Genomic DNA, 23,310 nt, shown 5'->3' with positions numbered 1-23,310 from the left:
CAAAGCCACATATTTAAGCGCCTATAAGTTTATGCTTAGAATTCACCGTAGTTCTGGCTCTTCTTTGTCGGCGGTACGTGCGGCACCTAAAACACCCACAGCGCCGAACGTAGCGAAAAGTACATTGAGCAATCAAACCATGTGCGTCAAAGTTGGACGGCCATCTTTAAATTCTCTATTTTGATTTGTGTAGTGGAATTTCGCGTGTGCCCGGTTGCCTGCAGCAAAATAAATGCGGTGCTGAAAACACGAAGCTATGTGCGCATATGTCAGCCACAGGCACTGTTATCTCCTGTGACAAACCGAGCACGGACGACCAGTCAGTTTTCAAGCGAAGAAAATTGTCGGGGAACCAGTCCGTCTCGGAGCGTCCGTGCAAAAGGGCATCTTCGATGACGGACACGACTAAAAGAGTCATGTACTCGGCTCTGGCAGGCTCGAATGGCGTGAAAAAGACCGCTTCACCTATGTCCAACCACAAGCCCAACTCGGCCAAGAAGCTGGTCATCAAAAACTTCGGTAAGCCCTAGGGTAGCCGTCTGGTCGACGGGCGCTCTGTTGTGTTTGCGTTACTACACTCCTGGCCCCCAGTCGGTGACTCGCGTTTCTTGAGGACTCTGGCTTGATGCAAAATGGTATCTGCCGACTTCTTTTAAGGACCTAATGTCTCTAATGTTGCGCGAGGCGCGTCACCAGTCGTTATCGGGTGGTGCTCATCAAAGTGGCTGCATTGGGATACGGACTAACGCGTATCCGTCTCGTAGTACGTTAGTGAAATAGTGAAAATGCTCCCGAACGTTCATGGTATACCGAAGAGTTAATTCTCTCGAACAGAAATAATTGCTGATTTGGAATGGGCCGGGAAGGAGATAGTGTGTCTGGGCTGCCAGTTCGTCCGGTATTAGACGTAAGGAGTATCAGCCAGTGGGTATCCTCAAACGGCTGCGGAAAGCTTATAAGAAAGGTGCTCTCAGCGCAGTTTGCAATTTCTGGTCTATTCGGCTTGCATTTAGGGGGTGAAAATAAGTGTTCTTGCCGGCCACGCTATGATGTCTCGGCATTGAGCTACATTTCCTCCTCGTTTAACGCTCTTGTAGAGCAAATAATAGAAGGCAGCGCGCCATTATCACTGATGCTAGCTGGGTTCCGGCCCATGACTTATAACGGAGTGTTGACTTCGCCTGCATTCGCCTGTGACGCACCTCTACAGCTATTTTTTAGCCTTTTCTACTGGTTTACCTGGGCTCATGGGAGTAGAAACATGTTGAGTGCAGGAACTGGTTGAGTTTTTTCGCTCAAGGTTGTTTCTGCGTCATTTCACATTAGGCACATCAACTGTTGTGAAAAGATTTGCACGAGTGCCAGTGGTGAGTGTGAAGGTGCTGAGTATTGAATGTGTCCTGTGCCATGGAGCGCTTCCAAAAAGAGGGAAGCTTGGTGCAGGGTTACATCTTCACGTAAAGAAAGCAGGAAGCATTTGGGAGTTTCACAGCATAAATGAAAAGGTACCCGTCCCTTTGGCTGAGTGCGAAATGTGGGCCTGCCACAGTGATGAGGTTGGGAGATGTTATACGTGTATGCAGAGCTAGCAATGAGTAAATTACACCCACAGTGATTGCGGGGGGTACTTCAGTGCAAAAATAACAAACAAGTAGCTACAGAATTTGTCACAGGAATGAGTGAAGAGTTGCATGGGCAGATAGAAGCAGCTTTAGGATTGTGAGCATTTTCTTTGTCACAAAGGATAACGAATATGATGTCAATGGCAAACAGTTCCAATGGGTAAGCATAAAATGAGGTAGGCTTTATCCCCAGTGACACTCTAGCATTGGGCTAAATGCAGAGGTTTGGGACAAAATCGAGGTCATCGACCCCACACTGGTGACGAACAGAATGAGGCTCGATTGAAGAGAGGGCGCAAGTAGAACGTGACTGAACCAGGTATCATTGAAGGACAAATAGCACGTTTAACGAGGTGCCCTAAAACCAATTTGCTCAATCAAGGACTTGGATAGCACAGGGGTTGCCTGAGGCAGTTGTCTAAGGATCATCACTAGTGGTAGTGGAGACAGAACTATGTAAGAACCCGCCCCCGCGGTGGCCATGAGCTCTTGGTCGTGGTAATCGTGAAGGGGAAAACTGAAAATGTGCATGTGTCGGTACTTCAGCGCATGTTCAAGGTTTCCAGGTGGTCCGAAATTCATTCAGAACCTTTCACTACAGCATGCCTCATAGTCCAGGTACAGCTTCGGTGTGTTAAACCCCATAATGTAATTTTTTTTATGCTCAATAAAGGAACTGAGAAGCTTAACAGGACACAGGTCCTCGCTAAGTAGTGCGGACTGTGAATGTCAAGCTCTGCAAATAACGAAGAGACAGTGTGAATGCAAAACTGAAAACAGAAATTATGGGTATCAGAAAGAGACATTTGTGTGTTTAATGTGGAAAAATAGAAAAACATAGCAAATCTCAATAGCAAGCTTCATAATCGCAGTTGTAAGATGTGCATAATGAGTGAAATTGGCAATGCAGCCTATAATGGGGTGAGGTAGTCAAAATGGAAGTATTCTGTACAATACTAGACTGGGGCGTGTAATCAAGGGAATAGAGATGGAAGTTGTAACTCCTACCACAACCAAAGTGAGGTCGGTGAGGTAAAGCAGTGCTAGATGGCAGCATAATAGCGTTGATATTGCCTACACAAAGGTTTAAAAATTGCAATTAAATGCGTGAAAACAAAAAAATATTACTGTAGCCTTGTACGAAAAGTGGCGTGGAAAAGGACTACAGGTTTTTTCCGCTCAGTTTATCCAATCGCCATCTAATTTAATCCAAGTGCAGCTGTCAGAAGGTTGTTCAGGGGTGTTTTGTGCGAAATTAAGCACAGCTTTGCAGACTTTGTTGAGTGTGGTGTGGTGAAAACGTGGTGCTTCTTGATCCATTATCTGCAAAATATCTTATGCGCACAGCTTAATTGACATGTACTAACACGCGCAGACTAAGAGAGTGGTCTTTACTGATCCGCTGGCGCCTTGTGCTGTGAGCTGATCATCTGCGAGAGTGCCGTCGATAACTCACGTCAGAAGCATTGTCTGCTCCTCGAATAACAATGCTTTCAGGAGTTCCTTTGATAAAAACACATTACTTCTGATTTTCAATTAATAAATGCTTTTCTGCCGTGTTAAGTACTATCTCCAAATTCTAATATCGTCTGCTCGCGTAACAATACGCTGGCAAGTCTGCTGCCATAACAGTACACGAGGAGACGACACTTCTGACGATCTTGCAGACGATCAGCACACGGCACCAACAGTCGCACAACACCGCTCTCCTGGTCTACATGTATTAGTAAATGTCCATTAAGCTGTGCGCATAAGATATTTTGCACATAATGGATCAAGAAGCACCACGTTTTTACCACGCACAAAAAAAGTCTGCAAAGCTGCTCCTAATTTTGCACAAAACACTCCTGAACAACCTTGTGACAGCTGGATTAATTTCGTTCGCACTTGGATTAAATTAGATGGCACTTGGATTAAGTTGGCTTGCGCTTGAATTAAGTTGTATGGCAATTGGGTTAAATTGAGCGGTAAAACCTGTAGAATGTTGTAGACCCATTATTCTACTCCTTTTTTTAAAAATGGGGTATGCATGACACCTTATCAACCTACAGAACATGGTGGATTATCAAAGGTCTCTTGCCAATGGACCACATTTTTTGTCATCATTCAAGAAATCTGCAAAAAGAAAAAAAGAAACCTTTATGATTATAAAGAGTGTCTGACTTACTGGAAACCCCTGCAGTACTGAAAGCATTGTGAAACTTGACTGATGAGACTGGTGTGCGGTTTCCTGTGGATGCATAGAAAGATTGCACGGACATTGTAGTAGTACACAAGAAAAATGACAAGTTCCCAATAGGTAGTGTTCTCATACAGACTTAGCAGATGCCAAACTGTTTTTTTAATGTGGAGTGGCAAAAGTAGGGTGGCTTTGGGCATTTTTTTTTTTCTCTGTATGTGTGTCCGTCCGTGCTGAGGCATATTTTCCCAGTGAATAAGCGTTGTGCTTCTGGCTCGGTGGTTCATTACTCTCTCTCACCACTGGTGTTCCACCTCAGCATGAGCCCTCTTACCATGACCCCACCCTTGTCCTCCTCCTGGTCTTGTCAACTGGAGTCATTGCAGAAAATTACCACCCAATCCACTCGTTGATCCAAACGACCAATTCCACTTCCACGCCTTCCCATGTACTTTACAAAGCCCCGCTATTGCTTCCCTCAGGTTGGTGGTGCGGTTGTCTTTTGATGTGTTACCAGGGATTTCTACCGGCAGTCTTGCTCAGCGGCCATTACACTTAGCTGTCAGTACGTGTAACTAATAGGGTCAGAGATAAGGAAATGCGGAAACAGACATGCGGAAAACCTCGCTCTCAACCTAGGTAAAGAAACACCTGAAGGGGTGAAGATTATAAATGTCTTAGACAAGTTTTCAGTGCTGATTCAAATCACGGGAAAGAAATTGTGCATCGAATTAGTATGGGTTAGGATGCGTTCGGCAAGCACACTGAAGTGATAAATAATATAGCCGGTATTCAATGACGGGGAATGCATGCAGGCAACCAAGTTTGCGCGGCCATATCTGTGGCCAAGCGTCTGTTGCTAGGCGACGTTGTGCGCACGGCCCGCAGATCAGGCACCCCTTTTCTCCTCCATGCAACCATGTGAGTGCGCCGTCACTCGTTACGTTGGGCTCCATGAGATGGCGGTACTTGTCCATGCTAAGCACGACTGTGAAACACATAACTGTGTTTCACGTTACAAACTCTACCTCAGCGAATGCAAAGTATTGCCTCAAGTTCAATGTGAGTGCGATTAATAACACCTCTGTTGACGCCGCCGTTTAGAATCGGATTGGAACGGAGCAGATGACGCACGCCGGTGTTTTTTTTTCTTCGGCGTGCGGGCGCAGTGGCCCAAGCCGCGCCGTGTTCGTGGTGCATCGGCCATGTCTGTGGCCGTTTCCAGTGTTGCCAAACGAAGAAATTGGCCGCTAAACTTTTCAACGACTACCACCTATGGGCTGCCCCTATACAAATTTTTTGCGGACTTGCCTCGGCTTGTGATGTCTACTGATGTCATCTAATCCGGTTATTTTCTCTTATTTTTACTTCTAAAAATAATCCTTTGTTATGTTTTAAAAAAATATTATGTATGAAAACATTCCAGGTGCACTTGAAATATAATTTTGTGGTTTTGTGAGCTCGCTATACGTAGCCGCTGTACTATCAAACGACATTTGTTTCACCGTGTAGACCCGCACGGCCAAACCTGTGGTCATTAACAGCTGTCATTCACTTTGAATTACATTAGATTTGCCGTGTGACAGGGGTTAATTAGGTCAGCCCAATGAGCCATGGGAAGCAAGACGGTAAGAGTAACTCTTTGAGGGTGGGAAACGGGGGTTTAGGACGAGGGAGAAAACTTAGGTGGAAGACATCCTAGTTCAAGTTAAGAGGATTATGGTTGCACATAGAATGTAATGCAGATAACTGCAAACCGGCAGCCCACCAAGGTAACAGAATGGCTACTGAGAAGTGCGACAGGGGTGGACAAATAATTTGATGGAGGGATTAATCAAGTTAATTTGGCAGCCAAGAATTAACTTGGACAATACAAAGGAGGAGTACTTGGTAGTCCTTGAGAGAGGGCTTTGTTCTCCAGTGGACATACGTAAGCTGACAATGGTGATGAGGACATGCTCTTTCGCAACTGATGGCCATGGTTGCGTGCTCCTTTTGTGACTTCCCAGGAGTACTCCCTATAAGGAAGAGTTGCAAGGAAACACTAGCTTGACAAAGTTATTTACAGCTATCCTAGGGGCCTCTATAGAAAGCTGAATTGGAGGATGTAAATGTACAGGAAATGTTTGCGTTTTGATGGAGGCGAAAAGTGAAAAAGCCGAAGTTTTCGAGATTTAGGCATCAGTTAAATGTCCCCAGGTGGTCAAAATTAATACAGAGCCCTCCTCGGACGCATTAAGCCTCATAATCAACCAATCAAGGAAATGCTTTGGCAACTTCAGCTTCACTTACAGTGTAGTTATGCTCCAGATGACATTATTAAAAGGATTTATGGATTGTGAGAAGAAAGCTGAGTAATAGGCTTAGAGATAAGTCTGAGGAAACCAGATGTAGTGTTGGAAAGCCCTTAGTACAGTTGATCAGATACTAAAAGAGGCACAGCACAAGTACCTTGCACAGTGGCATGGTGACGGCCCAAACAGTGAGAAGAAAATCACGTGAATAGGTGTGTTGGGCAGTACCCCTAAGCAATGCAGGCTGGCCGCCTCTTTCACCAAAAGAGAAGCATGGGCAGTGCACTTCTTTACCTGTGGAGCGACTTGAGAGCGTAGCCCAAAGAATAGTGGTGAGAAGGGATTACTTATCACAGCTGGGAGAAGAGACCACACGCAGTGATGGAGGGCAGATGTAAAAGTGGTGCAGTTTGGCGGTGCAGTGGACAGCTGACACGAGATGAGAGGTGGAGGCACGGAGCAAGAATTATTGAGGAGGCGCAACAGGGCTTGCTCCGGCGGCGCAATAAAGTCACGGCGCCGGGCACGGCACCGACACGCCCTCTGTCGCGAGAAAACATGCGCGGCGCACTATCTGAAAAGGCTCGCCGGTTAATGGTCAGTCAGTGCATAACCGGCTGCCATCATGGGCCGATGACGCCGACAAATCCCTCACGCGACTGGACTTTCATTGGAGTCGGTCTGTCGCAGAAGAAATCTTCGCGTTTCAAACATCGTTGTCGTTAGACGAAAAGGCTTTGATTTCTTTTGAGAACGCGAAACTTACAATAAAAAAAAAAAACGTGGTTGAGAAGCTAGGTATGACGAGTTCCGGTGAATGATGGTTCTTATCCTCTATGCCAGGGGTTCTCAAGCATGTTGGCCCCAGGGAACCCTGCTAAGCTTCATTAAGTGCCAAGGAACCCCCCTCCCCGGCCGTTTTTCATTCTGTTCATGCTACATTAACGTGCAATAAACTCAAAAGCAAGCAAGGGTGTTTTTTTCCAGTCGATTTTACGCGAGCGCGTACGCTAGCAGTACCTATCTCCAAACAGGAGAAATGCGCATGGGGGTAATATAAGGCCGAGATTCAAGTGCAATAGTTTAACCACGCGGCCTGTTTTCGGAGTCTGGCTGGCTACAAGCTGCTGCCGAGATTTATTGTGCAGCTCGCGCGTTTCTGTTATGCGCCGATATTTGCTTACTGACACTCGGGCGTGAGTTATTGGAGGTTCCTCAAATCGATCGCACCTCGGGTTCACCGTATAAGTGACTTTGCGACTGCGGAACCAGGGAAAATTTATCAGTGGCTTGCGGAACCCTGAGGAGGGGCCTGCGGAACCCGTAGGTTCCGCGGAACCCACTTTGAGAAACCATGCTCTATGCCATTGGTCCATATTTAGACTGTCCTAACTTCCCTGTCCTGCCTGTGCAACATGAAAAGCGCGTGCTAATCTGAGAAGCCCGCGAGAGGTGAGAGTGGTCAGAGTAAACCACTCGTTGCCAGAAGCGGCATCGGCAGACATCGTCTGCTCCGGGATTCCTTCTAGTGCTTCGTTTCAGGTGTGGTACGCCTCGTAACTAGGGCAGTATTTATTAATAACTGCTGCTAAAATGTCCAGCACTACTGTTTATTTACTTTACAGAACGAAATCGGGCAACTATTGCAATATATTTTATGATAATACGATTTTTGTGCATCGCGTCCGTAGAAGAACATGTAAATAAACTATGGCAACGCGCTTGACGCGTCATCTGTTGTGCTGCTCCGCAACCTGCATCTTTTCCTCACCAGACAGTGACATTAACACGCCGCCCGCCTGCACTTTCCCAGCCCCGCGGATTCCCCTCCTGAAATACTTCTTTCTCCGTGGGTCGAGGAATACCAGGTGGGGGTAAAGAAAATGTGATGAACACATCGTGTGCAAGATAGGTCTCGGTAAAAGTCATGAGGAGAGGCCTTCGTTCGGCACTGGTTGTAGTGGGAAAAATGGGGTTTGTGGCTAAGGTATCTGCGTAATTGCGAGGGATATCTGCTCCACACCGTCTGTGCAGATAGCCACACTCGTAGTGCAGTAGCTGATTAAAATAGGCGATTCTCAGCAAATAGCCTAATACTTCACTAATAAAGCCGTACTGAAGGTTTTTTGGAAGCGACCATGAATACAAGATATAACTAGCCCCTCTTTCGAAACTAGCGTTGACGCATCAACATGACATCCCACCCTGTGCACTGGAAAAGTGCCTAATGGAGCTGGTTACATCCGTTGAGGTGTCCTCTTTACAGTGCCAAGCTGCTCGCATCTGTGTGACCCTTCCCGCAATGGTTGATTGCAGAGCGCCCGCAGCTGCCTGAGCGGTATGCGGAGGAGGCCTGGGCGCAGCTGCGGGGGGCGGTGGTGGCCATCCAGCAGTCGCAGCCCATCTCCACGTCGCAGGAGGAGCTGTACCAGGCGGTGCAGAACCTCTGCTCGCACAAGATGGCCCCCCAGCTGTACGACAACCTGCGCTCCCTCTGCGAGCAGCACGTCCGCTCACAGCTCGCCACCTTCTCTCGATATCCTTCCCGGCTCTGGCTGTGTGCCGTTAGGCTCGTGTATTGGCTGGCATGCATGCAGCATTTGAGCACTAGAAGTAGCTGTGATGGGGCCGTGAAGGCTGCACAGGCAGGGAATCTCTATTTCATGCTGTCGGGTCTACGCGTATTTGGGTGTCACAGTATGCAGTGCAACTCACCCAGTAACAGATGAAAAGATTGCCTTTCCATCTTTTCACTGTAGGGTGTCAAGGGAACAATTACATGGGCGTGCTAACACAGTTTGGGCAGCCATTATTTTGTTTTAGTGCTGTACTTGTTTGACTGGACTTCAGAAGTCACTCTGAAGTTCAGAATCAACTGAAACTTGGAACTCACTCTGACTTTTTCAGAGCAGTAGTTTATAGTTGTTCCCAGGGATAACTCGAATGTTAGGAAACTGTACGAGGCAAAATAAATTGCCCTTACTGTGTCTCTTCTACTTTGCATAGATTGTCTTTGCACTGTTTTTCCCTTCAACACAATGGTGCTTGAAGGAATAGCACAAGCAGCCCCAGAACAGCTCATGAGGAGCATTATAAATGCGAAGAAAAAACAGCGCAAAAGACAGGATGAAGTAAAGACAACAAACCACAGGCGCTGTTTTTTTCTTTGTGTTTTTCTTTGTGATAATTTTTAGTCTTAGATTTCTGCCGAACAGTACACACCCACTGCTGTTTCAGCAGTCTGTTTCTTATGTCTGGCTCCTTGACTGCATTGCACAGATTCGCTTGATAGCAGTTTGTTTTTGAAGCTAATGAATAGCTGCTGGCAATCACATTGTCAGCAAATGGTGAGCAATGATTCCTTTGTCAGTTTCTCTGCATTTTTCCCTCTTTCTGTGATGTCTGCCTGAAGACGGCTGTTTTGATTTCTATTTTTATAACACTTTCAGATTATGATTCGAAGCATATTTCTCTTTTTGGATCGGACATATGTTCTGCAAAATGCTGCAGTGGCTTCGATTTGGTGAGTATTGTGGACTGCTTGAAGTAGTGCATGGTTTGTTTGATGCTGTCTGCTTAATCCCGACTCAGAATTGCCATATCCACTGTGAACGCTGCTTGTAGAAGCATCGCTATTGCCATCACTCTGCTTTAGACGACGGGTGCAGGTTGACTATCTGGTGTGCAGCCTTCCCTTGTGCATGACAGGTGCCTACTCTGCACATTGCTTCCATAATGCACTGTCTGCCTTGCCACTTGCTTGTCTATGCGTCTTTCGGTTTCGTTTGGCAGTCCTTCACGTTCTGCACCTGATTGTAACTTCCCCGTGCGCGACCTGCAGGGACGTGGGTCTGGAGCTTTTCCGCACCCACATAGCCAGCAACCCGAACGTGCAAGGCCGTACTGTTGATGGCCTGCTGGAGTTGATTGAACGGGAAAGGGGCGGTGATGCAGTTGACCGTTCCCTCCTCAAGTCGCTCGTCCGAATGCTTTCAGACCTGCAGGTGGGTGCTGGACCTTGATTGGGCACATTTCCTGGGGAACAGTGCTTCCCGCAGCACTGGTGCAGCTTGAGGGGCCTTCAGGCAGTTAGGCTGCTGGCCAGGAGTGGGATTGCACCTTTTTGCCTAGTAGCACGCTCTGAAAAAGCGGATGTGGCAAGGTAACAAAATTTCGAGGTACAAATATGCCCAGATATTTTGTATTGCTGCCACCGAGTGTTGTCTATGTAGTAGTGCATGAGCGGTCATATTCCCTCCCTTGCTTTTAAGTTTGTTGGCGACCACTTTGTCTCCGGGTTGGAGCTTTGCCCAGTGCACGACCTTCTGCCATGAGAGACCTGTGAAGAGAGCCACACGTGCATAGAGCAGTCCGGGAGTGGAGAGTGCCAGGTTTCGAGAGAAGTAGCAGCTGCTGTTTGATGGGAACAAGCGGTGTGGTGTGCGTGTGTGCAGATGTACGGGGAGGTGTTTGAGGGCCGCTTCCTGGAGGCCACGGAGCGCCTGTACGGGCAGGAGGGCGAGCGGCTGCTGCAGGAAGTGGAGGTGCCGGCCTACCTGCAGCACGTCGAGCGCCGCCTGGGCGAGGAGCAGGAGCGCCTGCTCTACTACCTCGACCACTCCACCAAGTGCGTTGGTAGTCGCGTGTGCAGCCACACCCCTCTGTCTGCACTGTCTGCATGTTAAGGTGATAACGGAACACAGAAGGCATTCAGGCAAATGAGCAAACCCTGCAACCCTTCCCCCCACGAGAGTACAAGCAGACTGTGTGGCCAGAAGTCCCGCTGCGAGTCAGTTTTGTCCCGTATGCTTCACTTTTTTTGGCATTCGGAGCTTGTGTCAGGACATTTTTTGTGCGGGCATTCTGCTGCTTCTTCAGGGGTGGATGTGCTGTGCTATTTGCGCCCTGCTGCACCAATCTGCTTTTCCTGTGCCATCCTGCTTCAAAAGGCAGTACTGCACCAAAGCTGCTCCCAAGCGGTGCCCGCCACAAAATGCCCATCGCTTCGCACAGGGAGCAGTAGAGAAGCTTTTGTAACCCGTCATTCGCGATGGGGCTCACTCAGGCAGAGTCCGTAGGGACTTGCACTGTATGTCACAATTTCCTGCTGTCTCTGTAGCGGCGTGGTTTGGCAGGACTTAAAAGTGCCTGTAGTATGTGAATTTCACACCGAAATGCAGCTTCACCACACTGCGCCATGATGCATGCGTTGTCACCAGCCGCCATTGCAATCTTTCCGCATATTGTAAAAAGCAGCAGTGGCTACACCATGTTATCTTATCGTGAGTGTGTTTTCCAGTCTGGTTGCACAGCGGTGCGAATCAAACAGGATGAAATAACAGGGGCTGCAGTACGTAGCACCAGTGATGGGGAGCTTCCTACAAATTATAGCACTTATAGCAGCTATCTTCAAGGAGATAAGACCTGCTTTACTGCAGTACTTTTTTTTTTTGCAGCCCCCTCCCCTTTGTAAGCATACTGTTTATGCGCAATTCAAAAAATAAGTTCATAAACATTGGTATGTTCACTATATGGGTAACCACGACATAGCTCCTTTTTTTTTCATGGAGATAGAAGCAATATACACCTGCACTACATGGTCAACAGTCTTCGGATAATCAAGGTTCGCACAGGTCCTTGAAAACCTTGAAAACCTCTAATTTAGAAGTGTAAATTTCAAGGCCTGGAAAGTCCTGGAATTTTTAAAGGGTCCTTGAAAACCCTTGGTATTTCTGGAGATAACCAATGGCCCTATCTTTTCATAAGAATTTAAAGTGTTTGTCGGGAATTTTGGGTGTTAAAAATGTAAAGAAACATTGTAACAATCAAGTTTCAGTGTATTACGTGAAATTACGAGTTGTGGATTCTCATTATTACGAGGCAACATTGAGAGCAGCACTCCTCAATAGAATTCATGTCACGATACAATCCTGTGAAAGCCGGCTTCTGTTCTCTATCTTGCATGTTCCATCTAGTCTGTGGACGGCCTTTCATTGCATGTTTGCTGTGCCTCATATGCTCCATCTGCGTTTGCTTTTACGTGCAAATAGTTCATCCTGCCTTGCAGCAACACTTGCTGAGTTAATTTCAGCTGATACTCTTGCTGACAAAGCAGGAGATGCAGGCAACATTAACTAAGTTTTGAAATCAAACAGCCTCAGCAAACACAAAGGAAAAAGAAAAACCTCTAAATATAATCTATGAAAAAAAAAAATAAAGCTGGGGGAGCATTCATGAACCCATAGCACCTATCTAAATGTGCGTTAATGTTCTTAGGTATTAGGCAATATCAAAATTTTGCATTTTGTTGAAAAAGTTATAAATAATCCCAGATAAAACATAATGGGGACCTTGAAAATGTGTTTTCTGGTCCTTGAAAGTCCTTGAAAACCCTTGAATTTTTGCTTTTGAAGCCCGTACGAACCCTGGATAATACTCTAGACTATTTCTTTTCTTTTACTGCATTTCATAAACGTGACCATTTGTTTTTAATTTCTCAGAAGTGTAGCCAGGTTTTGTATGCCGTGTATTGTTCATCTCTAGTTCCCTCTGTGTTTCTCATACCAGTGATGTGTTGATGGGAGCACAAGGTTTTCTTTTCTTTTTGATTTTATTTTGTCTTGTTAGGTGCAGAATGAATATAAACTTTGTTATCATTAGGTAAAATAGGGCATGTTTCACTTATCTCTAGGCTTATGTTGGCTTTCTCAGGTCAGCTTTGATGTTGTAATAACAGAAACATATATTTTTAATTACCTGATGTCGAGTCATGTGGTGTTAGTATTTAAAGCATTGCTTATGTCTAGTTTTATTTTAGTGGATGCCTGTGTGAGCTGATATTTCCATTATGGGAATTCCTTTTTAATTTTTTGAAAGTGTGATCAGTTCAGTATTAGAATTGAGTGAAAGTCATTTGATATATTTTGTTCTTTTTGTGTTAAATGAGAATAAATGAAGTTTGACCCTATATATTTGCTCCCAAGCAGACTTGCATGCTACAAAACAAGCCTTTTGATGCTCCACAGCTGCTCCGAAACTCCCCTTTTATTGTTGCAAAGCTGCTCCAAAACAGCATTATTCCTGCTCCCTGAGCTGCTTCAAAAGGTTCAAGTCTGCTCCACCCCTGCTTCTACTGCGACAACTGCTAAAATGATTTGTATGTGGGAACTCTTCCACTGCCATATGATAAGCGTCAAGGTGGGTCTTAGTTTTGGGGCCGTTCCGTTCGGGCGGGCACATGAAGAACAACAGGGCCTCCTCTTCACTGTGTTATGTTTGTCACCTGTAGCCGCCAGTTGTGCATGTAGTGGCAGGCTGTAGTTAGAAGCACCCCTTCTAGCCTCAGCTTTTTTAAATATCTATGGCTTCCAGCGAATGCTTGTGGAGGTGTCGCCAATAGATACGTCAAACTTGTCTTGCAGGAAGTGATGTTTGAAATCCCTCTATGAGAGAAAAGAACAAAGTAGATTGTAGCTTGACTTATTTAGTACAGTGACCAGCTGACTTTTCGCTGTGATTGTATCTGGTTGTGCAGTGGTACACCTGACTGACAATCAAAAATGTATGTTGAGGAAGAGAGAGGCAAATACACCAACCAAGGGTGCTTATTGAAAACGGTCCCAACGTTCTGGAGCCTACTCTGCTCCTTCATCACGGTTAACTGTGTAAGACCAGGAGCAGCAGTTATATAAGGTGGGAACAACCAGACAGAGTTCTTTCAAAGATATTTACGGTAGCATTATTGTATACAAAAATTCAAAGCCCCTTTGTCGAACGAGTAAGGTGGTTGAAATGCGAAGCTTTCTTAATTAAGCTGCAAATTAAGTCAGCGAATTAAAGGCCAATCTCGTGAAGGATTCGTTTGTTGTTGTCGGAGTTTGAACTTTGGTGATGGTGATGCCCTTAAAGTGTATAGCATGTACCCATTCAAGGGATTGGCCAGGGATAAAGTGTTGACTGTGCAAGTTGGCTTTCCCGCAGTGCTTCTGGGGCGTAACAACTCGGATTTTGGATTTGGACTTTGAAGACATTGACTTTGACCAGAGAAGGCTTTGCGTTTCAACCATTTGCGTTTCAACCATATAGCCAGAGAAAGTTGGCTTTCCTGCATTGCGTTTTCTCATTCGATCGCTATAAGTGAGGCAAAGGAAGCTACACTTCAATAACTACTCAAAGCAGTGTTGTGGAAGTGGAACCGTTGCTCTGTAGTTTTAGATTGTGGTGTAGAGCTGTTAGTGCAGCAATTGGGCTGCACCACAAACAGCCATTCCAGCTTAGTCTGCAGTCTGCAGCTGTGCATTTGGTGCAGTTGCTTGTTCCGGGCACTGGGAGGTGAATGACGGGGTGTCCTGTGTCCCCCTGGATGCTGCAGGAAGGCACTGATTGGCTGTGTGGAGCGGCAGCTGCTGGGCCAGCACCTGGGGCCCATCCTGCAGAAGGGCCTGGACCAGCTGCTGGACGACAACCGGGACCTGGGCCTCATGTACAGCCTCTTCGGGCGTGTCAAGGACGGCCTGCCCATGCTCTGCACCCACTTCAACAACTACGTCAAGGTGCAGTGGCCCCACCGGAGAGAGCCCCCGCTTCTCGTAGAAAATGAAACAATGCAAACGATGAGGACGACAGAGAAAGGGACTACGCCGCAGCTCCCCTTCCCCGTCGTCCTCATCGTTTGCACTGTTTTACTTTCTGCCTCATGCTACACACGCTAGCCGAAGCTTCCATGTTAGCCCTTTTAGAGGCCCGTCAAAAGCTGCGTGCCAGAATTTATCTGTCGTCCCTTGTGGTGGCTCTGCGGCAGCTGTTGCTTGCTTCAGCAGGGTGTAAAGGTCAGACTGTGGTGGATCAGTGGCCAACACGTGTGCAAAGGTGCATCGTGCATCCTGCAGCAAGCTCCACAGATTGGCAACTACCCCGGGTGGTTGTCTTCTTAAGTTATGAGCGTATGTAAACTTCTGTTTGCACTCCAGCCTGTTGAATAGCATTGTCCTCTGGTCACTCTCTGAATTGGCAGCAGGCTCTGTAAAAGGTAATTTAACTTTTTTTGTATGGTCTAGTAACAACGTGCCATTGTATTTTTCCTGGTAGAGTATAAGACCACAACCTTTTGATTGTGATTTGATTTGGCATATTTGTTTGTGCTTTAAACATATAGGTGACATCACTTCATTTGCTGGTGTTATGGCTAAGCATACAGCTTCTTCTAAGCTTCTCCTACAGCTTCTAGGGATACAAGAATGACGTGTTGTGAAGTGAGTGCATTTGAAAGATGAATGGCAAAATGAAATCGCAAATGGTGGGTCATGACTTATGTGCTTTTTGCGCAAGAGAAGAAAAAGGCCTGCTGCATTCATTGCGTACCATCCTGACGTCGTCTGATTGGGGGAACCCTGTGTCGCTCTCTGCATTTCAGAAACGTGGTCGGGTGATAGTGAGCAACCCTGAGCGGGATCGGTCCATGGTCCAGGAGTTGCTGGACTTCAAAGACCAGATGGACCAGGTGGTGAACCACTGCTTCCACCGCAACGACAAATTTGTCAACTCACTCAAGGAGGCCTTCGAGTACTTCATCAACCAGAGGCCCAACAAGCCCGCCGAGCTCATTGGTATGTAATCCACTGTTGGTCCATCTTTCTAACCCTATTCTGTTTTTTTTTATTTATTTTTTTACGAAGTTAGCAAATAGTTCACACTTTGAGTGCTTTGCGGGTAATTGCAGTTAGATTCGATTTTTTTGCATAAAGTAAAAGCTCGTCACTTCTAACTCCAAGGGGATGCCACCTCAGTTCGAACTAACGAAATTGAAGCGCAAAAGTCGAACAATGCGATTGTGGAGCAGTGCAGCGTGTCAGCAATTGCATGCTTGAAAAAGGCCGCAATTGATACCTCCCTTTTGTGCTTGAAGCGAAGGCTGGCACTTCTTTCTCTAATGAGCGGATGTAGCACAAGGCCTCCTTTTCGCGTACTTCAAAACTGAAAAACAGACAGGTTCCATTCCATCTGGTCGTTCTGAGCGATGGCTTCACTGGTGCTTGCTCCACTACCTCCTCGTCGTCACTGGCAGCGGCAGGTTCGACACTTATGACCTCAGAAGCGATACCATCTGTCAGCACGCCCCACACACTGAACTCATGTCCACATTGATGTAGTTTTCGGAGGAAATCCGTCCAAAACGTTCGTGAGGGGGATTTTAGATTGCTTTTACCCGATGTAACTTCTCTCTCTCTCTCTGTATTTTTTCCCTTCCAGAGGCAATGCAGTCTCGTGTGTAGGCAGGGGGGGACGTTTCTCTGGCCATGCGCTAGGCCCCATTGCAAGCTGCTGGTGCGGTGGCGCGCAGTTCGAATTTCCGTGCTGGAGGCCCCTCGCATTCAAATTAACAGGCTTTTCAATACATAGGCTTCTATGGAGACTTGACCGAACCAAATCGTACAGTTTGAAATATCCATTAATTCGATTTATTGAAGTTTGAATTGACAAGTGTTCACTGTATTTATAACTCTCAAATATACGAGTAAAATTTGGCTTTGCTGTGTAGCTTGCATACCCCGGGCCTCACTGCAAAGCACAAGCCCTTCTGGTGTAAGTGTAATTTCTGGATGGCGCCAAAGCGATGCAAATAATCTCAACATGGATAAAGCCTAACAATTTTTGAGTGACAAAAAGTTAAAAATGTTATTGGTTTGTATTGCTGCAAATCACATTAGAATAAATTGTCTGCACCAGTTTGGTTTTTTAAGGTGTTTAACAGGCATTTTAAGGTGTTATATTTTGGCCTAGCCATGTGTCTCTCAATCCTTTCCGTACCATGGCCATTGAGCATGACAGTTTTCCATTGATAGGTTCAGAAGCTCACACTGCAATGTTTTTGCTCACTTCCAGTCATGTCACTCAATTTGCTAAATTGCTCTAACATTTTGGTTTGGGTATTTTTATTTTTATGATGGCAGTAATTATTACACGGACCACGTAAATAACGATTTGAAATGATGTCTGCTTTGTTGCAGCTACTCATGCTCACAAATACTGCCAGTCTCACTATTCATTTGCGATGCCAGCCTTTAGCTCGCACTACAGCGATAAACGGAACTGAAACCATTCTTCAATGCTGGCAACAGTTCTCTAGTTTGTTGCTGTCCATCTGCGTTTTGCTCATCTTCAAGGTCGATTCAAACTGATATTTCACGTGTTGTAAAAGTCATGCATTGTTTGTAAGTGTGCAGTGTGCCTACCCGTGGCAGCAAACTGTCTGTTTTAACACTCTAGTGAACGAAAACGTGCCTGTTGGTTTGTGTACGGGCACTTGGTGGGGCACTAGCCAAGTGAAGAAAGCGAAAAGTAATGCCTGACTGTTGGGGTTTCACCGCAGATTAAATATCTTCAAGGGGTCTAAATTAATCCGCAGACCTCCGCTAGGGTGTGCCTCTTCACCCATGTGTAGCTCTGGCATATTGACACTAAATGGTGGAAACACGGGGGGCCTGTATTGATGGATTACGGTTCTGTCGATCTAAGTACACCATTCTTGCAACTGGCAGTTGTTTAATAAGGCAGAAAACGCCAGAAGCGTGAAAACTGGTGACAAAGCCCTGTACGCTTTTGAGTACTATGGTTTGTGACACAAAAGTAGTGAATGGTGGTAGCTCATTGGAGAAACATCTATAGATGTTTTCCTGTAATAAACAGTTCCGAAGTGGTTCAGCCCGTGAAATAAACGTAAATCAAAGCTTTCCATGAGCTCATCGTATCTAAAAAACATGAACTATAGCTTTTATACACTGAGAGGCAGGCTGCTTCCCTCACTATTCAGTCAGCCATCGTGCTTTCAGTTTCGTTTTCGACAAGCATTGTTGCGTAATTAGTGAATTCAATAACCTACGACAGTGAGCACTCGAGCTTCTGCAAGCAATACACCCAGCAGGAAGCAACTAAAGTCCCTTTATTAGAAGCAGCAAAAGGAACAAGATGCACTGCGGGTGGTTAAGTGACCCTCCTGACCTTATAATCTCCCATTTTCCGCATGTGGAAGAGGAGGAGGAGGAGTAACACTTTATTAAAATGTTGCTACCAGTAAAGGGAGCCCGGTTTGAACATAATCGCCCGGGAAATGAACTTACTGCGAGTGGTTAGCTGACCGACCCGCCCTTGTGCTTTTCCATTCACCTCCAGCCACCGTTGATAATCCGCAAAGCGTGCGTCGCTCTGCCCGTATTACGTTTGAGCCAGGAAGAGCGCGGGCAAAGACGTCTGTGAAGGGCGTTTATTTCACGCTAGGTTTGCAACACGTGAGAGAAGATAATATGAAAAGTCTGTGATCGCCACGCGAAGTGAAGTGAAGGAACCCTCCTAACAGCGCCAGCTGGGAGCCTAGGACGCTGCGCTTGATATTCGAAACGGCGCTTGTTGCTTCAAAAGTGGCTTTGCTGCAGCCCTCCATGCTCGCAGGTGGCACAGCGTAGCTCGGGACGCCGCAGTAAGCGAGCACACTGCCCGCTTGAGCATCTAAACGAGTTTCTCATTCCGTCGGTGAACAATGATAACAGTCCAAGCTAGCCAAGTCGGGCATGGCCTGGGGACATAAAAGCTTCCAATGCCAGTGTTTACGCTCTAGACTACACTGGGGCTTTGCCGGCTTCGCTCCTATTTTGTGACGCAATGGCTTTGTCACGAAAAAATGAAAGGGAAACGAGTGAGAGAAACGCCAGTTTTATTTTCTTATTTCTTGGCAAATAACGCATCGTTGCTTGTCCAGTAAAAGCTCAGAGAGCTACAAAAAGTATTATCTCTCAGTTAAAACAAAATTTCATTCAGCCTTTAGTGTCCCTTTAAGCCCCCTAAATGTTAATTTTTTCAGACATCCAGGTGTTGTTTATAAAAACAATTATGCATGGAGGGAACCTGTATGCCTGTCGTTCATTGTCTGCGATGGGTTCTAGAGAAAAAGAACCCTGTTTACAAATTGTGGCTCCTCACGATGTGTGTAATGGTGAAATTCTGTAGAGTTTAGTCAGAATAGATGTTTTGCTAAGATTGCGCATATTTGCGTTGTGTGTCATCTCTCCCCAAACAGCCAAGTTCGTCGATTCGAAGTTGAGAGCAGGCAACAAGGAGGCAACGGAAGAAGAATTGGAGAGGCTGCTGGACAAAATTATGGTGCTCTTTCGCTTCATTCACGGTGAGTGGCTGACCCCTGAGACTTTGCAGAACGGGACACATTGCTGTGTGTTTTATACGTGTGCATGCACATGCACAAGTGTGTGTGTGTGTGTGTGTGTGTGTGCTAGTCTTTGTTCATTGATGCTTTAGGATTACTTCCTCTTATGGCGATGCTAGCTGTGTGCCCTATAGCTTTATTCACAAGCTTACAAAAAACAATAAAAGACTCTGTATCAAATGCTTTCTTTTTATTTAAGGATAAAAGGCATTAGCCCATCATTGTGCACAAAAATAAACGTACAGGGGCTTTCTGCGCATTTGGGTGGCATTGATCTTTACTGGCCGAGGGCTAAGTTGGGAGAATCATTTTTCTCACTTGACGTGTGCTGCCACACTGCGGAAATATGAGAAATTTTTTCCTTGCGCGGATGGCTTTTTTTTTTTTTTTTTTTAACACTTTACCACAGCAGTGCGCCCATGAGTGCACCCGCTATCGCTTGCGCATCGGGTCACATGCAAGCGCACAGGTGCGCGGTGGCTGGTTTCGGTTTCAGCCTTCGGGGGCTTCCTGCTTCTTGCATCTGCAAAATTGATGCACTTCTCCTGCTTCTTGCGCCTGCGAAACTTGATTTGAATTTTTCTTACGTTACTCACGAATAAACCACGCGTATGTAATAACTAACAATCTTTTTGTTACTTTATGATCACCCTAAAAAAAATTATGACAATTTTTTCTCGAAATAAATTCGTTCGAAGGATTTATATCTGAAAAAAAAATTGATCCAGGGACCGGGTTGCATTTGGCGAAAAAATTCGACCCTCAAAGGGTTAAAAAAAGCCTTAAGTGCCATTTTTCTGAAATGTCTCTGAAGGTTGGCTCACAATATTTAGTCATCCGATAAGTGCCTATGCAGCCAAAAATATTTGCACAATTTGCCTACAAAGCCGCTCTGGCTCCCCGGCCCCATGGAAAGCCACAGCGAGAAACGCGTCCTCGAAGTGCTTGACCTGTGTAGTTCTTCTCTTTGTCCCATGCTTTTCTGCGTTTTTAGTTAGCATGTCTCCATACCAATTTGCCCACTTGTCGATGTTCCTAAGCGTTCTCGAAGGCCAGCAATGGTGAGTGACGTCATACCGTTCAACATGGCTGCGCCCAGGCTGCCGCCCTGTTGACGTTCTATACTACTGCCTTTATCTCGGGGTCGTGCCAGGCCGATGAGGGTGGGGGTGTGCTCACTCGGATCGACGGGTTTGTGCAGGCAAGGACGTGTTTGAGGCCTTCTACAAGAAGGACCTGGCCAAGCGGCTGCTGGTGGGCAAGAGTGCGTCGGTGGACGCGGAGAAGTCGATGCTGTGCAAGCTGAAGCAGGAGTGCGGGGCGGCCTTCACCTCCAAGCTGGAGGGCATGTTCCGTGACATGGAGCTCAGCAAGGAGCTGATGCTGGCCTTCCGGCAGCAGCAGCGGCGCGAGCGGCTGGAGCTGACGGTGAGCGTGCTCACCATGGGCTACTGGCCCAGCTACCCGGCCCAGGAGGTGGCCCTGCCCGCAGCCATGGTGCGGCACCAGGACCTCTTCCGCCGCTTCTACCTGGCCAAGCACTCGGGCCGCAAGCTCCAGTGGCAGCCCAGCCTGGGCCACTGCGTGCTGCGCGCCGCCTTCCCCCAGGGGGGCGGCACCAAGGAGCTGCAGGTGTCCCTCTTCCAGGCGCTCGTGCTGCTCGCCTTCAACGAGGCCCAGGGACCCCTGGGGCTGGCCGAGCTCGGGGCGCAGACGCGCCTCGAGGACGGCGAGCTGCGCCGCACGCTGCAGTCGCTGGCCTGCGGCAAGGCGCGCGTGCTGCAGAAAGAGCCCCGGGGCCGCGAGGTCCAGGACGGGGACGTGTTCGTGTTCAACGCCGACTTCCGGCACCGCCTCTTCCGCATCAAGATCAACCAGGTGCAGATGCGCGAGACGCCCGAGGAGCAGAGCTCCACCCAGGAGCGTGTCTTCCAGGACCGCCAGTACCAGATCGACGCTGCCGTGGTGCGCATCATGAAGATGCGCAAGAGCCTCACCCACAACCTGCTCATCACTGAGCTCTACGACCAGCTCAAGTTCCCCGTCAAGGTAGGCACGGGGCACTGGGGAGAGCTCCCAACGCAATTCTGTGCGAGCTTTTAGGGCATGGACAACCATGCTTTCCGCAGGCTTTGTCGCAGCAGTGTCGGCCACTTGACTTGTGCTGCACCCGCCAATTAGGGCTCCTGTACGACAAGTAAACCAATGCTGAAAAGGTCATAAGCAGAATAATTGTTCGACCTTTTTCTTGCATAAGAGCACCCCTTGCAGGAGCCATGCCGGGAAACACACCTTGTGCTTTCTGGCATGGGTACCACTGGTAAACATCCTTTGTGAGTGTCCAATATATTCAGTTGGAGGTTGTTCTGTGCATGTGCCAAATGCTGTGTTACTGCAGCCGGAGGTTGAAGCAGTGCGCCTTGCTACACCCATTCGGTTTCCTTGCACCATCCAGCTTCAAAACATGTTATTGCTACAAAGCTGCTACTTGACGCTAGCTGCCACCATGTGGCACCACAACATGTGCTGCCGAATTCAGCAGAACAAAGCTTTTTGCTGGATGTTTTGAGCTGTACAAAGTGATGTTCGATGCCAACCATGTTCGGAACGTCGCCTTGGATGGCTACAAGAATGGAACGAAAGCTATGAACACCAGTCAGTTGCTGCAGGTGTAGTTGCACAAGGCACGTGGTAGTGTCAGTGTGCAGTAGACAGACAGACAGAAAAACTTTATTTTGGTTAATGCCATTCAGGTCGCGCTTGTAGCTGGTGGCATCCACTCACCAGCGACCTCCTCAGCCCTGTCGATTAGCCAGACCTGAAGGTCTGGCTAATTGGAGCTGCGGAGCGCGGCCTCCCAGTGCTCCTGAGTGGTGATTAGTGAGAACAGATCCTGGGGGCATGCCCATATTATGCGAGATAAGGTGGCGTGTTCAGTGCGCAGGTGGCAGGCTGCGGTTGGGTTGAGTGTGCAGTATGATGGCTGAAGTGTGTGTGTATTGATGGCAGCTCTTGCCCCTGGCAACACTAAATCTGTAGCCAGGTAGCTTGCTTTCACTAACTGCTTGTTCTATGTAGTGTGTTTCCATGTGTTATCAAGTGTACGTGCTGACTTCTCCCAAACCATACTCTGCCCAACGGGCTATCGGACAGTCACCGTAGTGTAAAGTGGCACTTTTGACCAGCCATGTAAGCCATCCACAGTGCTGGAAATTTCTTAAAAATGACATTAACTACATTGCGAATGCTGTAATTGTCATTTGTCGTAAGTTTGCACCTACTTAATCTACAAAAAGCTGGACAGTGTGCCTTCCCCAAGTTTGTTATTCATCTTACTGGAGTGCACATTCACTATATGCGCTCTCTTGAAATCCTTCCAGCCCACGGACCTGAAGAAGAGGATCGAGAGTCTGATAGACCGAGACTACTTGGAGAGGGACAAGGACAACCCAAACCAGTATCACTACGTGGCTTGAGGAACAGCTACTGCGCCCTTGTAATATAGACCGTTCTCCTTGTTTGATAAGTGTCACCTGCCTGGCACATCTGCAACTTGTCAAATAAAAGCTGTACTAGAAGATCGTTTTGCTGCTCCTGTTATACCTCTGCACTCTGAGGACATAAGCCACGTAGATGAACGATTGGGCCGCTACTTGTGGCAAAGCTGGTTTCGAATTAAATACAGAAGCCATGTATTTATGTACTACTTCCTAAAGGCCGGAACTAGTAGATTTCCGTTGTTGGATTGGCAGAATGTGCAGCCTATAATGCCGCTTTGAACAGTCATAAATGCCTAAACAATATGGAGTTAACAAGTGGGTTGAGTGAAAGGGGTTTTTGTAGTTCTTGGATTGCTGCGAATGAATATGTCAAGATGCGCACGTTGGGCGGTAGCAGATGTGGCTAATCGCGCTGTTTATGGCGTGCAGTTTTTCTAATGCGGCTTTTTTTTTTTTTTTCGAAAAATATTTGCATGTTAAAAGATGGATTTTCGGGACATGT

At 47.0% G+C, this 23,310-nt stretch overlaps 1 protein-coding gene across 1 annotated transcript; it reads left to right on the top strand.

The window, feature by feature from the left end:
* Positions 1–138: 138 nt before the first annotated feature.
* On the top strand, positions 139–22,886 carry Cul4 (cullin 4). The gene is made up of 11 exons (XM_077700440.1): positions 139–519; positions 8,412–8,632; positions 9,374–9,442; positions 9,545–9,618; positions 9,937–10,099; positions 10,550–10,722; positions 14,467–14,647; positions 15,508–15,700; positions 19,165–19,269; positions 20,510–21,357; positions 22,689–22,886. Exons 1-11 carry the CDS (start codon positions 267–269, stop codon positions 22,782–22,784), a joined length of 2,376 nt encoding a protein of 791 aa, XP_077556566.1. The 5' UTR covers positions 139–266; the 3' UTR covers positions 22,785–22,886.
* The last annotated feature ends 424 nt before the right edge of the window (positions 22,887–23,310 follow it).

Source organism: Haemaphysalis longicornis, unplaced genomic scaffold, assembly GCF_048455015.1.
Source record: "Haemaphysalis longicornis isolate Haplotype H1 unplaced genomic scaffold, Haemaphysalis longicornis Haplotype H1 scaffold_2, whole genome shotgun sequence".
Lineage (NCBI taxonomy): Eukaryota > Metazoa > Arthropoda > Arachnida > Ixodida > Ixodidae > Haemaphysalis > Haemaphysalis longicornis.
The sequence above is the reverse complement of the archived record's forward strand: the minus strand, read 5'-3'. Positions and strand labels throughout refer to the sequence as shown.